The sequence below is a fragment of the Drosophila serrata genome, unplaced genomic scaffold (assembly GCF_035046125.1).
Source record: "Drosophila serrata isolate PLE 108 unplaced genomic scaffold, ASM3504612v1 contig_217, whole genome shotgun sequence".
NCBI classification, from domain to species: domain Eukaryota; kingdom Metazoa; phylum Arthropoda; class Insecta; order Diptera; family Drosophilidae; genus Drosophila; species Drosophila serrata.
In genome coordinates, this window is record NW_028257115.1 from 1,767,809 (window position 1) to 1,783,717 (window position 15,909).

General features: G+C 41.0%; 1 protein-coding gene and 1 long non-coding RNA gene across 3 annotated transcripts in view; one reads left to right on the forward strand and one right to left on the reverse strand.

Annotated features, from left to right (window-relative positions):
- LOC147644210 (uncharacterized) overlaps positions 1-15,909 on the reverse strand; it is a 229,456-nt gene that overhangs the window by 22,420 nt on the left and 191,127 nt on the right. The window lies entirely within an intron of this gene.
- On the forward strand, positions 7,511-9,172 carry LOC110188839 (uncharacterized). Of its 2 annotated transcripts, XM_020958733.2 has the most exons (2): positions 7,511-8,683; positions 8,737-9,172. In XM_020958733.2, exons 1-2 carry the CDS (start codon positions 7,678-7,680, stop codon positions 8,793-8,795), a joined length of 1,065 nt encoding a protein of 354 aa, XP_020814392.1. In that variant the 5' UTR covers positions 7,511-7,677; the 3' UTR covers positions 8,796-9,172. The 2 variants fall into 2 exon arrangements, with proteins under 2 accessions (XP_020814392.1, XP_020814391.1); XM_020958732.2 differs by having other exon boundaries at positions 7,512-9,172.

Below are 15,909 nucleotides of genomic sequence, written 5' to 3' on the forward strand. Positions count from 1 at the left end.
TTTTGTGGTGGAGCTTAACACCAAAACCATACCACACCACACACCACACACCACACACACACGCACACACACACACACCCTAGAAGCGCCTGCTGAGCTGCTGATGGCTTTAAACTGGACCGCATAGTGTAATAAATTAGATTTACCGAACCTGATGCGACAAATGCCGCCAAATATTTAACACCAATCAACATGAGCACGAAAAGAACTTTTTGCCCGACCGCCAGAAGCAGAAGCAGCAGCAGTAGCAGTAGGAATAGTACAGGCAGCCAGAAGGCAAAAGGCAAAAGGCAACCAAAGCTAAATAAAGAGAGAGAAAGGAAAAACTTTGCCCTTTTGTGGAGGGAGGAAGGCCGAGTCCCATTGTTGCCAGCTTTTCCCCCCTTGCCAAGACGAAAGGTGTCAACAATGACAAACACTTTTAACTAACCAACTTTTGCCGGCTTGTTTCGTCGACTTGGCATCGTCCTGCTCCTGGTATATCCGGATGTCTGGATCTTCTGCTGATTGTGTTGCCCTGATAGCGACCGACAGTTTAACCCATGCAAACAACAAACTTACGGCGACCTTTTGGTGCAGGCCACTGAATACAGTTGCCGATTTTTTGGATAAGACTTTGATGGGGTATTTCGGGGAGCAAGTCTTACAAAGACTTTAATATATATTACCACCTTAGTTTTAATATTAATATTTTTATATCTAATTGGTAGGAGAGAGTACCAATATATAGCCACAGAAATATCACTTAGCTTGGCCATCTGAAATGGACGGCAGGCAGGGAATTCGGCGCCTAATCATGGCAATGGCAATGACTTCAATCTCTTCGCTCGCTGCCAAATGGGAGCCATCAATTTTACAGCAGCTGGGTCGCAAGGTGGAAACAGGTAAATCAATCACACGCATTATGCGATGGCTTTGCCCCGTGAAATATGCCCACGGAATCTGAGCCTTAAAGGCGACGGACTGGGTTGGGTTTTTTGTATTAGGTTTGAGTTTGGGTTTTGCGTTTATTTGGGGTTTGGCTTACCATATACTTTTTATGGCTCACATGGTGCTGGTGGTGCTGGCGGTGCTGGTGGTTCTGGTGGTGCTAGTAGGGGTGTTTGGTGGGGCAGGGTCGGTTTTTATGCCGTTGGCTCTTATTACTTGTAAGTGGGGCGAATGAAACGACGTTGCTCATACGCCCCGTATACCGTATTGCAGCCATTTTACGGCCTGCTCTTCCTCTTTATGTATATTTCACGTCATTTGCCTTGGCTTTGTCATTCCGTCGAGTGCGAAATGAGGATGGAGTGTGGGGCGGTATGGAGACTCTGTAAGATTCTGGAAAGGACAGCAAAGGCAAGAGCGAGTGCTTAGGCATATTTATTAGAAGGACTCTCCAAGAGAGAGCTCCTTGTTAGCCCCGGATGAGATGAAGGTAATTGATAGTAACTCCTGCTCAGGTCGAGCATCTATATAAAAACGTAACACGGCTTTTGGTGTGTAAATTATTGGGTTTTAACGCTTTATTTATAGTCTTTTATTTATTATTATTTGCAACTCTTGAATTATTTTATTTTGTATTTTTTTTTTTGGGTTAAGCAAAGCCTGCTACACAAAGTTATCAAAGCAATTTCTACGTAATTGCAGTTGATTGTAAAAAAAAACCATCTACCAACAAATATTATTGTTTAGTTTCATTTTGATGTTCTGTGCGCTGTTCGCGCATTTAAATTCCTTTGTTATGGCGACAAATTGGGACAGCGAACAAAGGCTTAAATTAATTCTTGTTTGCAAGAGTTTTTAAGGAATTCAAAGGTTCGAATTGAGTTGTATCCATGGAATATATTAGAAGGAGATATAAGGAATTTTATTTATGTACTTACAACTTATTTTATAGATGATTTAAGGGGCTTTAAAGCAAATATTTAGTTTAGTTTACTATATAAAGCATCAACATGCGGCTAATTTATGGCTTTTAATCGTGTATTTTGTATTAACTCACAAATATACTATATATTATAGTATATAATTGTACATTTTTAATATATTTCAAGTGTTTCCTAAGGCAATACATAACCTAAAAGGTGCTCAGACCTATATAGGGTATTCCCCTCCACCTGCCATCGAGCGACAGCTTTTCCTGTTCGCTTTCAACCCGCACTCGTGACCCGTGACTCCTTCACCTCTCTGCTGCCATGGCTCGTGGATTTGAATAATTGTGCAGCAGCGTGTAACGGTACCTGGGGAAAGTTGCACAGAGAGAGAGAGAGAGGGAGGGAAAGAGAGAATGTGTGTGTTGCACTTTCCGCACTCCGCACTCCCCGCTCCATGCATCCCCTTGCCATTGTTGCGCCGCGGAAAACGCTGCTCGCGTTGAATAACATTCTTTTTCTCACTTTGCAGCGCCCTCGAATGTATGCTACATTTTGTTATTGTTAAATATTTTGCCTGTTTTTGTTTGGAGGAATATAAAGCGCTCGTATTTAGTTGTTGTTCAAATTAAAAATGATTTAGATGCCGGCAAATTGAGTTCACTTCTGCGATACAAAGTTTTGTTTTCATTTTGCCTTTTGCTCTTTGCCGGCGTTAAATTTAATTGTTTTGATATTTCCACAGAACTGGGAAAATCGTATACATATGTCTCCGTATCGTTGTGTTTCAATCAAGCCCAGCCATTGTTCAATGTCAGTGGGGAAAATGCCATTTTATTTCCAATGCAACTTAGTTTTCTGCGTAAATTGTTGTCTTTAGTATACACTTTCAGGGTATTTTCATTTTAGTCAAAAGCTTGTAACAGTATGAAGGAGTCATTTCCGACCCCATAATTCATATATATTCTTGATCAGCATCAACAGAGAAATCTTTCTAGGCATCTCTGACCGAAAAAAAAATTTTACATATTTTTTTAAAATTTTAATAGGGGTTTCGTTAAAATTTAAAAAAATTGATAAAAATTTGAATTTTTTTAATTTTAAACTGAGTATGCATATTTGTTAATCCAATAAAAACTAACATAGGAAAGCTTTCCGAATTGAATTTAATGCATTTTTGGCTTATTTATGAGATTTTAAAACTTTAATTTGTCGAAAAAATTATCATATAAAAAACTTGATAAATATTGATTCAAAGAATGCGAAAGATTGAAGCTTACTTATAATTGATTTTCGATTCGATACTATAAATCAATTGCAAATTGCAAGAGTACATAAAGTTCGACTTTTCGAAATAAATTTCCTTTCATTTCTTGTTAGACATAAAGCGTTTATACAGTGAGGGTTAAAAAGAAAAACTTCTTAAAAAATACGTATTCCATATAATGATGTATATTTATTTTTATGTATAGCTTTCTAGCTCATTTTGTAAACCGATATTATTATTTGTAATATTATTATAAGGCTTATAATCATGTATAATTTTTGTAGACCTAATATTTTGACCCTTGCTGTTTGAAATATGTCCGTTTGAAAGCATTTCGTTATCTGGCTTTGTGTTTGCCTTTCAAATGCCAATTGTTGTTGGCATTGCAATTAAGCATCCGAAACATGAACAGCAGCCGACACTAGGAAACAAAATAGTTGAGGCAACACAAAAATAAATATTTGTAACATTTCTTAGCGAGGAGGTTGAAAAGCTGGCCTTAAAATGAGGCTAAAAAAGTAACATTTGCAGAATGTTTGCGATGTATCCCTCACACAAAGAAATACACTTAAGCACCGGAAGTGACATTTCGGAATGCCACACGGAGTCTGGGGGAATTTTAAAAGAAAAGAAAATAAAAAGGAAAAAAGGGTCACTCAACAAAAGGGAAAAAGAAAAACACATATGCTTTCTTGAGTGTGACCAAAATCACATTCGGTTCGCTTGCTTAACAGGTAAAAAGGGTTCAAGCAAATAGAGAGGATTATATTTTCCCCAAGTATCCCAAGAAATTGATTCGCTGAACAAATAAAATATACACCACGCTGGACACTTCACTGGACACTTTCCATTTAAAGCCAAGTTCGGGTCATAAAATGCTTTCTCTCGCCCTTTTCCATTGTGCTGCTGCTCCCCCTCTTTTTTTATGATTTGTCTGTCCTGGCCATAAAGATTGCCAAGCAATTGAATCCATTGGCCACGAGCCTCTGTCCGCTGGTTTCATAATCAAATACATAACTTTATTTATGCTTCAGTCTTGTCCTATCCTTTCGCCTTTCGGCCACCATCGAAAAAGTTTCCACCAAATTTGCTTACATTGGCGAAACAATAAAATTCCATTGTCAGAAGGGGATGCCAGAGGACCTAGCCGGATGCTATTTTGTTAAGTGCGCGAATGTTGGCGCATAAATAAAAATATAATTGAGCTCCTGCTGCGCCATCCCGTTCCCGTCCCAGTTCTCGTTTTCCATCTGACCCTTATCTGGCAGAGATCACCATGCTGGCCACATGGCCTGAGGCCACTGCCCACTGATGATGAGGATTCTCAGTGGCACTGAGCAAAAAGATTACTCAAAAGTCTTAAAAAATTAAGCAATCCATTGGCTTTTGTTTAGAATTTTTGAGAAGGTCTGAAAAAATTATATTTATACCTTTGCAGAGTATTTTACTCTTAGTCAGAAGCTTATAACTCTTGAAGAAGACATTTCCGACCCTATAATCCATATATATTCTTGATCAACATCAAAAGCAGAATCGATCTGAGCATGTCCGGAAATAAAAAATTTTTTGGCAATTTTTCCCAAATTTTATAAGGGGTTACATCATTAAAATTATCAAAAATTAATAAAAAAAATTTAATTTCCCAAATTTTTAATTGAGTATGCAGATTTGTTAGCCCAATAAAAACTAACATAGGAAAGCTTTCCGAATTAAAATTAGTGCCTTTTTGACGTAGTTATGAGTATTTTAAGCTTTGATTGGTCGAAAAAATTTTCATATAAAAACATCAATAAATATCGATTTAAAGAATGCGAATATTTTAAGGTTCACGGGTATATAAACGTTCTCTTTTAAAAGTAAGTGTCCTTTCTCCGAGTGTACTTGCCTCTTCCCTCAGCTATATTGATTTTTGGCCCAGTTTAAATAAATTAGCGGTCTTTAATTGGAAAAGGCGGATGGGGCGATTCACTCAAGCAATGCACAAATTGGACCTAAACTTGACTTAATTGATTAGCTTCGGCTAAGAGTTTCCTTCGCTCTCGCCCCAGTTGTCATTGCATTTAATTGCATTGGCAAAAGGAGAGTTTCGGGCGTCCAACAACAATTAAAATGTGCCATCGCACCTGGACGAACTTTTCTGGCAGGTAGGCAGGCAATTGAGAACCAAACACTTGTTGGTGGCTCTGCTGCTGATGCCTCGTTTAATTGAATTAATTTAAAATTGCCTAGGAACATTTTCTCTGCTGAGCTGGGCATTAATTTTGTAAAAGTTCAGCTCTCTGCCTCTTTCTGTTTGCCAGTCATTTAAAATTTTAATTGCATTTATTGCCAACTATTCAGCAGTTTGATTTCACGGCATTTGCAGGCGATGTCATGCGCGGTATTTAGGTCATAATTGGGATAAACAGGATGATCCCATTTAAATGTGTTTTGAAATTGAGCTGGAATTTGAATTTTAAATTGGAAATTTATCAGAGTTTACTTTAAACAAGTATTTAATTTAATGTGTATTGCATTTTGGTCAAGTTACCTTTTTCTAATCTTCTCAAGGTCTAATCAGTGCCCGGAATGGAGGTGAATTTTCGTCTCTTTTTTCCCTTGGCCAAAAACAAAAACAAAGGTAACAAGCGCAAATACTACTCACAACATCAATCACTTGGCCACACACAGACATACACACAAAAATGCCATGGCACACAGATCGCAATTAATTTACCCAAGTCAGTGCCAGCCTTTCGATTGCAGGAAGTCAGCCTGTGTGTGCATTTGTCCTTCTCCTGTTGCAGCACCAGCTGCCAAATGCAACTGAATCAGAATCAGAATCTGAATCTGAATCGGAAACTGCAACTGCAACATCTCTGCCAGCAGATACTTTCCATTTCCACGCAGTCGAGCACTCAGCTCCATTGGCAAGAGCTGTCTCTGCCGTGTTTGCTTGCATGTCAAATTCTCATTTCATTGAAATCGGCAAATATTGACTAAGAACTTCGATGCAATCAACGCTGCCTGCTGCCTGCTGCCGGCGACTGTGACAAATGGGCGTGGCATGTCGACATTCCGGAGTCAAATCGATGGAAGCTATTTGCTTGGCAATGAAAGTGAAACTGAGAGAGCGAACAGAAAGTGAAAGTTGCCATTAAGGCTTGCAGATGGTACTATATATATATCTAAAAAATATTTTTAAGCTTTGAATTTAAATAAGAAAAACTATAAATTTACCACAAATAATGTTTAGTTCCTTTTTATTCACAAGCTATTAAATTGAATTATGAAGCAATTTCCTCGATTAGTTAATCTACAAGATGTATCCTAGGCCTGGATAACTACCAGTATAATTTATATTTTAAAGCTAATATCCAACTTTTTAAACTTGTAAAAAATATATATAAAATAGGGAGCTTGTTTGCCAGGACAACGGAGGCAAAGGTACTTAGTTATTAAAACATTGCCGCAAATTGCTACGCAACTTTTGCGTCAATAAACTAAACGCCCAAAAGCGACAGTCGACGGCCACTCAACCGAATCCTGGCTAAGGATAAGGATAATCAGCCCCGCTCAGACATCCTTTGAAGCAGCAGCAGCAGCAGCAGCGGCAGCGGCAGCAGCCAGGTGAAGGCAACACCTGGGGAGCGAGTCAAAAAACAATTTCGCCTCATTATCATTTCAACATATTGTATGCCCAAGTGTTTCAAATTGTTCAAAGAGAGTAGGGAAACTCGAAACTGAGCGCACTGGAGGCCCAAAGGAGACACGGGCAGGCAGAGGAGTTTGCCTCCTGATGAAGAAGTTTTCCCTTTACGTCCTTGTCGAGGTTGTTGTTCCTGCACAGCCACAGCTCCTGTCCCAGCCCCCTTTTGGATGTCGGATGTTGCCGGATGATACTGGTGGCTGGTAGATGTAGGTGCTGCCTGAAATCACTATGCTCATAAATGGGCCATGAATAAATTAACTCGCTGAAAAGCGGCAGCGAAAGCCAAAGCTAAACTAAAAGCCCAGGCAAAACAAAAAGACAAGCGACAAGGGCGGCCGGGTAGAGAGAGCCTTAGATTTCAAACGAATGATAATAATAATTGAGGCAGCGACCCAAGTACATTGGTTAGATAATAACACCGTACACATGTACATGCAAATGGGCTCTGCGTATGGGTGGGCACTGTGCGAAAATTGCTATGCCATTTGATATTTAAATGTTAGTTAAGAGGAATATTCTTGAATAATTTAAGTACTATAAATAGTGTACCGATTAACGAGGGTAGGGAAGAGTAGTGATGATTACTGAGCTAAGGCAAACTTAGTCTTCAATTAAACCTGAACTCCTTCTCCATCCTTAGCCTTATTTGGTGTTGCTAATAGAAAAGTAAAGCTTGTAAACGAATAGATATTGATTGTGTTGTAGTTAAAATTCCCTTATTCATTGATTTCAGACGAAGCCAAGCAACCGCTTTGTTGCTAGACAACAATCGAAATTCCCCGAAACAAACTGGGCTCGCCTTAGCTTTATCGATACTCTGACTCTCTGACCCCGGCAGACGTACCTGACCCCCAGGAGCAACCATGTCTATATATCGGCGTGCCTCCATGACCGCCCGGCAGCGGCAAACGCGGGCCGGTCGGATGACCCGGTACTCGATCTTCACGATGAAGCGACCCTTCACCTTCCAGGTGCGCAAGTCCCTGGTGGAGTATGTGGACATCGAGTTAGCAGATATGGATACATCGGTGTTCTACCAGCGTATCTTTATCCTGGCCAAGAACGCCCATTTAACGCCGGAGGAGACAGAGCCAGAGGTGGAACCAGAACCCGTTCAGGCCGACCAGTCAGAGGGCGTTTCAACAGTTCATCCAACGCTCGAGTTCAAGGAGGATATGATCATACCCATGGACGATGTTTCGCTCAGCCAGGAAGAGGCTGAGGAGGAGGCAAGTGTGGAAGTTCCGTCAGAGATGGCTAGAACCTCTGCTGACCCAGATCAGGAAGTTTTAACCCACACGTTTCGATTCAGTGGGTTTGAAACTGCCGAGGAGGAGTTCATCGGCGATGAAGATGATAGAATGACTGTAGTATCCACAGAAGTCAAGCCGAAGGACTTCTTCGACGTCTTTAGTGATGTTCTAAAGCAATTGCATAAGCAGTGCAAGGAGGTGGCCATCACCCCGGATCCCATGTGCGGCCTGTATATGTATATGGGCGACTACAGCCTCCTGATGCTGGAGAGCTCCGAGGATATGATAGGTTGCTTCACCAAGGCCTTGCTCGAGTGCTGCGATACCTACTGGGTGACAAATCGTGTCTTCCAGATCGAGGATCATATTACGGAGCTGTATACCAACGAGCTCATCTTTCGCCGCATGCCGGCCGTCTTTCTCAACGAGAAGTTTCCCACCTCAACGCCCACAGACGAGTACCTGATGGGTAAGCAGCATCTAATTATCAAGGACAAGCTCCACACCATTTGCCGCATGCTCTTGGAGCAGGTCGATCAGGGGGATCAATCGGAAATGGACGGAGACTCCACACGCGAGAGTCTGGATGATGAGGAAGATTTTGAACAGACGAAAAGTAAGACAAAGTCATTGTTAATTGATCAGGTGCCGATTGATTTATACCGTAAGCATTTACCCGAGATCCAGCGGATCGAACTGGTGCTAGCTTCCACGAGATTCTACTATGAACTGGATGACTTTGCCAAGCTCTATGGCCAGGTACCCTTTGCCCGGGACGAGGAGGGTCACTTCTGGCCCATACAAAACAATTACACACCGCCTCATATCTTCCGGCGCACACCGTATGACATTAACCTCACGTTTGCGGACTATGCCTCGGCTGCCACTAGGAAGAGGACATTGAGCTTGGTGTCGGAAAATTCTGGAGGAGAAGATGGCGCCGAGGAGGAGGGAGCGGCCAAGGACGACGGTGCGGCAAAGGGTGAGGGAGCGGCTGCAGAGGAGGCACCTCCGAAAGGCGATTGAGTAGCTCTACGAATATGTTATTTCATTTCAATTTGTATTCTTACTTGGATCATAAAGTATTATGTGAGAAGGAACTAAATCTTTTAGGAGGAGAGATTATCCTCTTTAAAGTGTTTTAAAATGTACTAAGTTTTCCGTATACCTTTTTTCTGAGTGTCTCTCGAAACATCACCATATCAAGCTGAGGCAGTTGACGCTGTTATCTGTGAAACTCGCGCGCTCGGTTACAATGTTTTCGGCTTTGTGCACATGACTGCATCTCATCTCATCCGGGGGGCAGGTGGATGTACACGATGCGGCGGTGGTGGCGGTGGCGGTGGCGGTTGCTGCTTATTCGAGGGTTGTCTTGTTTTGGCTTGCCACTTGAATGGCTCGACTTTGTTAACATAAACATAAATTCGCGTGTGTGAGTGCGCACATGTGTGGGCTGCCTCAATGGTTTGCCTTTTAACATAAACCGCATCAGACGCCAGCTGTCAGTTGTAATACTCGGAGAGCTCGGTGCTGGGAGCTGCTAACCAGTAGCTGGTAGAATCTTTGAGAGCTCTGTGCTCTGTGCTCTGTGCTCTGAGCTCCATGCTTGCAGCTGTCAAAAGCCGCGCTGCCATTTAAAGTCACTTGACAGTGGGCCAAAAGAAACACAACACAGCTTAGTGGGTATTTCGTGGGTTAAGCTCTATGGGACGAGGCCAAGCATGATGGGGTTAAGCAGAGGTTTGCTTGAGAAATTTGCCCCATAAACTTGAATTCGAAGAGTTATTAATCAAAGAGTTAAATTGAGCAGAGTGTTTTACAAATCAAGCACATGTTCGTACATTTTAGGACCATTACTCGACAATAAATTAAGTTTCGAAATACTGTTTAACTTACTTAAATCTAATAAAATCCTTGCAGCTGCCCTCGCCTAAGCCCAACGCCTTTTGGCTTAAAAAAAAGAACGACGTAAGCCGAGAACATGTTTAGAAATTGAGCTGAAAAAGTTAATTAAACTTTGGGCGAGAAGGCTGTCAGCCAAAAGCCACTCGACGATTCTGCGGCAGAGCAGACCTACGGAGGTATGGCTGACGACATGCAATGACAAGGACACAATTCAATCAAGCGCGCCACAGAAGCAGCAGAGTGTCGGCGCATAAACAAGGACATTGCCCTCCTGGGTGCCTGCTGCAGGTCACCATTCGCCCAGCTACCCGGGAAAAGCCAAACATTTGCCGCTGCAGTTTTCATAAACTGCCAGACAACAGCAGCGGCATCAGCGGCATCTGGAAAAAAAAGAGAAAACAACCGCACCAAGGTTGGACAAGACAATGGCGATAAGCCATGGCTGCAGTGGCTCCTACTCCTGCTCCTGCTCCTGCTACCGTTCTCCATGATGTTCTAAAACCCGGTTACGTGTGGCCCACAACTTGAGGCGCAAACTCATAAATTACACAGTCGAGAGAGAGTGAGGGCAACGAAAAAAAAAAGAAAATAGGAGGCCAAAATGACTTTTGGCTGCTGTTGCTGCTTTTGGCCATCAAAAGTGAAACTGTTTGCTGCAGTCGCTTAAGGGGCGTTTGGGCGTGGCCTTAGCCTCCGGATTGCTCTTGGTCTGGTCTGGTTGGGTCCTGGTCTGGTCCAGGGCGCCAAAGACCAGGCAAAATTTAAGGCAAACTCAATTTGGCCATACCCTTGCCAAGAATGCTATAAATGCCGAGGTATCCTGAAACTTCAAGGCACATGACGTGCAGATTTCAACCATTATGGTTGGAAAGTAGCAACAATCTTGGCTTTTTAAAGCCAAAACTTTAGTAAGGAACTCAAGTCAAGCAACTTCTTTAAGGAAATGGTAAAAAGATTATAGTATCGATTAAACCCACATCCAAACAAAAGTCAATTATGCCCGGAAATTGTATTTCATTATGGATATTTACTATGTTTACAAAATTGAACTTGTACAGCTCGATTCTCTTACAAGACAAACTACATTTATGGGCCATAAAGGCAGATAAATATAAGTAAAACAAAACCAATTACTTACAGTTTTCCTTGTTTTCCAGCAAATATTAATTCAATCTATAAAAGACCATCGGAATGTAATTGCTTTGATGTCTATCGATATTTACAATGGCCTCAATATCAATTTAAATGTAAAGTAGACAAGGGATAATGCCATTTTCCCTCATATTAATTCGGCTTTTCCAGACTTCAGCTTGAATATCTTGTCCTTTTTAAATTCAAACTCAATTCCAGTTTAAAACTCAATTAAAGAGCATCGAGAGATTCGGTTCAGTAAACTCAAGTTTGAGATTCTCGTTTCCTTGTAATGTTTTTAAAGCAGACAATAGAGGCTGGGAAAATAGAGAGTGCAAACTAACTAAAATATATATTATGTGTCTTTTGTATACTGTATATAGAAAAACGAAAACAATTTTGCGGCGCGATAAACGAATTTTCCTCCCGACTTTTGTTTTTCCTTGCTCCTAGTGGTTGGTGGCTCCTCTTTTTCGGAAAGGATTTTTGGCAGCAAATGGCAAGGCACTAGGATAACATGGCAACATTTCGCAGATTTCGCAGGCAACAGCAGAGGGGCTGGCCTAAAACGCGGAGGCAGTGGCTCTGACAGGAGTCCAGATTGCATTTTCCCCAGACCCGATTGCCAACTAACTGCCGGGAAAAAGAACGCTTCAAAGGCTCCAGCAGGAGGAGGGATAAGATTTGATCTGAGAGAAAACTGCAATTAGTCAAATGAGCAGGACGTGAACCATATTTCATCCGGGATAACAGACAACTTTTGACTTATAACGCCCCAAAAGTCAACAAAAGAATTGGTGGGGGGGGTGGCACATACAGACAAAAACACACAAAGACCTAAAACTTTGCCACAATTTATGCTAACCAAAAACTTATTGACTGCGTGGGCTTGCTCCTCGATTTCACATTCATCATACGCCTAGTTGTGCGAGCTTTAAATCAAATTAAATGCCTAGAGTTTAATTCCCAAAACAATCCAAAACTTTGGCCATAAAAAAATAGAAGTCCCGCATGTCCCTGTAAACCGCATTAAAAAAAAAAAACGACGACAGCGGGAAATATGAAAGAAATTAAAAATAATAGCGCACATAAAACCGCAAGCTGCGCCTGCCCCCCGGGGAAGGGCGGGAAATTAAGCGTGAAAAAATCAGTGAAAATGCCTGGAAAATAGAGCGAAGCCGACTGGATGGCGGGTTGATGTGGGACATGACTGGATGACAGCTTCGTCTGGCCTTGGTGGTTTCCCGGTTTTAGTCGGGAAATCCAATCATTTCCCTTGCCATTCAGGCGCGTTTAATTTCGGCCATTAAGGATATCTCCTTCTTGGCATGTTTACATGCGCCACCAAGTGGTGTGAGTGTGTGTGTGTTTGCCTAATAAATACACACATGAATATTTGTGTGCCTGTTCGCGCTTTTGTTTATCTTGAATTTGTCTGTCGCCATTTTATTTTTTACACTTTTTCCCGCACACATATTTATTATCATGTCGGTTTTGGTTTGCGTTTCCATTTCCATTTCCGTTTCCGTTTCCCCTTCCAGTGGCACTGCTCCTCTGCTGTTCTCGCGCCCTAATGAAAACCTCCAACTGTCCCTTTTTTTTGTGCGGGTTTTCGGCATGGCATGGAAAATGTTTATTATGTGATTATGCCCGACTTTAGCGCCCGTAGCTGCCGGGAGAGGTCTATCCCAGGAATTCCTGGTCTGCCCTGTCCTGTCTCGTCCTTTTTTCTCCATTTTCCGCCTCCTTCCAGCAGCAGCTGCCCTTTCCTGGATTTTCCCTACTGCTGACTGTTGACCGGCGGCAGGATTTGGCCTTTTGCCTGAAATTTGTTTGTTGTTTTTGTTACGGCTTCCATTTGTCGGATCTTTTCTTTTGGTTGCTGTTGTTGCTCTTCGTTCGGTTTAAAGCTTTGTCATCCCCCATGGCACTGGATGTCTTTGACTCGGAATCCTGCGTGGGTGATTGTTGTGTTGCCGTTGCCGTTGTCGTTTTAAATTACATTGTTACAAGTGTTTCGTAGTCCTCTGTCATTTTTTGTTGTTGAGATACTCAGAAAAAAACATTTGCTAAGGAAATATTTATTTTATTCTAAAACAAAAAAGGATACTAACTCCCAGAAGCCAAAGTTATAGGATCTATGGAAATCATAACTAAATCTTAAATATTTGTGTTCTATAAACGATATTTATCGGTGTTTTTCTATACAAATTTGTTGAACAAATCAAAGTTTAAAAAATACAAATCTAAGCCAAAAATCCATTAATTTCACTTCGGAAAACTTTCCCTTGCTAGTTTTTAATAGGTTTACAAATCTGCATACTCCATTTAAAATATTAAAAGAATCAAATTTTTATACATTTCTGGCCATTTTAACAAAATTAAAATTTGAAAAAAATGTCAGAAATTTTTTTTCCTTACCTTCATGCCTAGAAAGATTCGCCTGTTGATGCTGATCAAGAATATATATGGATTATAGGGTTGGGAATGACTCCTCCCAGAGCTATAAGCTTTTGACTAAAAGTATAATGCCATATATTTAGTAGACATTTATCTAAATTTTCATAGCAAAATTTTTCCAGAAATCAAAGTTTAAAAAACTCATAACTACTTCAAAAAGGCACTAATTTCACTTCGGAAAGCTTTTCCTTGCTAGTTTTTAAAAGGTTTATAAATCTGCATATTCAAATTTAAAATTTAAAAAAATCAAAGTTTTGACAATTTTTGAAAATTTGAACAATTAAATTTTAGCCCTATAAAATGTTTAAAAAATTTTGCAAATTTTTTTTCTTCCAAATATAACTAGATTGGCTCGGCTGTTTATGCTGATCAAGAATATATATGATTTATAGGGTCGGAAATGACTTCTTCACTGGGAAATTTGAATAATACAAGTTTTTCGAAACTGAAAATAAAATTATTATTTCTGGTCTAAAGTGCTCCCTGTTTTTCCCTGTGCACTGTCTTTCCACTAAGACACAACTGCAGCTAAAATGATGATTTATAGAAGGTTGGAAAACGGGAAGCCCCAGCTTAAGCCAGCTCTTAAGGTTAAAGTTCAGGCAGTAGATCAGGTTTTTGGGCCATTATAATTGGATGGACCTTTAAAATGGCCGGCAAATTTATTTCACCACCCGGGGGCCACTCATTAGAGTAGAGTTCTTGGGAACTCCCGTAAAAGGGAAAAGGCGTGCGCCTTGAAATTCTCCAGTCTTAAGAGAGAGGGCAAACAACAATCGGCAGGATAAATACTTGGGCGCTGTCACTTGAGTTAAGTAAAGTTCATCGCTTGTCGAGCATTCCATAAATATTGTTAGCTGCATTTAATTATAAACGGACCGTTTACAAGAAGGGCTGGGCAAACACATCAGAGTGGGGAAACATTTTTGGCAATGTAAACACATCTAAGGGGTGGAATTATCATTGAAAAGCATTTCGCATTTCGCACAGCGGGTGCGGAAAATATGGGAAATGTAAGCGGAAAATCAAGGGGAAGCTGTGAAGCTGTGGGAACAGTTGTTTTTGGCTAAAGTTGCTTACCAAACACACAAGCAGTAATTAACTGGTCTGTCACATAAGTCGCATTAACACAATGTTATAAATGTTCCTGCAGCTGCTTCGTACACACTCCTAGACGGAGTCTCTTTACTCTCTCATCCTCTGTCTGGCAGTGCCAAACATTGCATGTCAGGCACATTAAGTATACGCCACATGCGACGCATTTACATAGATTTGCAATGTTCGTGGCATACGAAATGGCAGCAAGCTTATTAATTCCTCTTCCACGCGACTGTGCGTGTAGCAGAAAGTTTTTGCCGCTCCCAAAAAAAAAAAAAAAACTTTTGTCCTGAACTTGGGCAAATCTTTACTAAGTATCCTTTGCATCAAATGCAAATTAATTAAAGCCTTATCCAGTTAAAGGTTTATTCTCGTTCGTTCGGTCAGTTAATTAAATTGCCATGTGAGCGGCCGTGAATTGAGTTAATTTGCACAAATCCAATGCACAATCAAAGCCGCAAATTATCTTCAATATTTTCCTGCTGGCCGCGTGCAATTTTTCCCACTTTTTTTTTCCATCATTTTCTTTTTTTTTTGTGGCGCAAATTGAGCGGTTAAAATTGCAACGGGGAAACAAAAATAAAGCCTGCCTTTTGATTTAATTCTGTGGCGGCGACAAACTGCATGGAAGAGCGGAATATATAGCAACCGAAGCAGAAAAACATTAATTTTAAATTAATGATTGCAGTTCGAGTTTTGCTAGTAGCTTCTCGGTTTTCTGTAGAAAGTCGAAACTAAACCTTTAAAGCCACAAATCGACTATCAATTCGGTGATTGCCTGTGAACATGTTCTTGCCAGTTGGTTAAATAAAACCAAAACACGCACACAATTATCGCCTCAAAATATTGATTATTAAGCGCATTTCAAATACCATTTAGGTGCTTCTTGTTGTTTTCTCCTGTGTTTTCCTCTTGTACTATTGTGTGTGACCTCTGTTCTAGCGAATTTCTCTTTTTGTGTTTGCCCTGCTGCTTTGCATAAAAAGTGACAATCCCAGTGACTGTGTGTTTTGTGTGTGTGGATTCCTCCCCCTACTTTTCACCCCTAATTTGGCCCATTTCACCCCGCTGTGTGCACACTTGTTTAGAATGCAGAGCGCCATTTGCGGCTGCTAATGAAGTAATTTCCAGGCATATCACGCATAATCCAGGGCACGTGAGCTACTTACAATGTAATTCGTTGTCTATTTGTCTGATATTGAAAAACGTTCCTCACGACACTGCTCCTCACGGCGCAAAGGGGGTTAA

Coding starts and splice junctions, on each gene's coding strand:
- LOC110188839 (XM_020958732.2), top strand. CDS start 7,678: ATGTCTATATATCGGCGTGCCTCCATGACCGCCCGGCAGCGGCAAACG.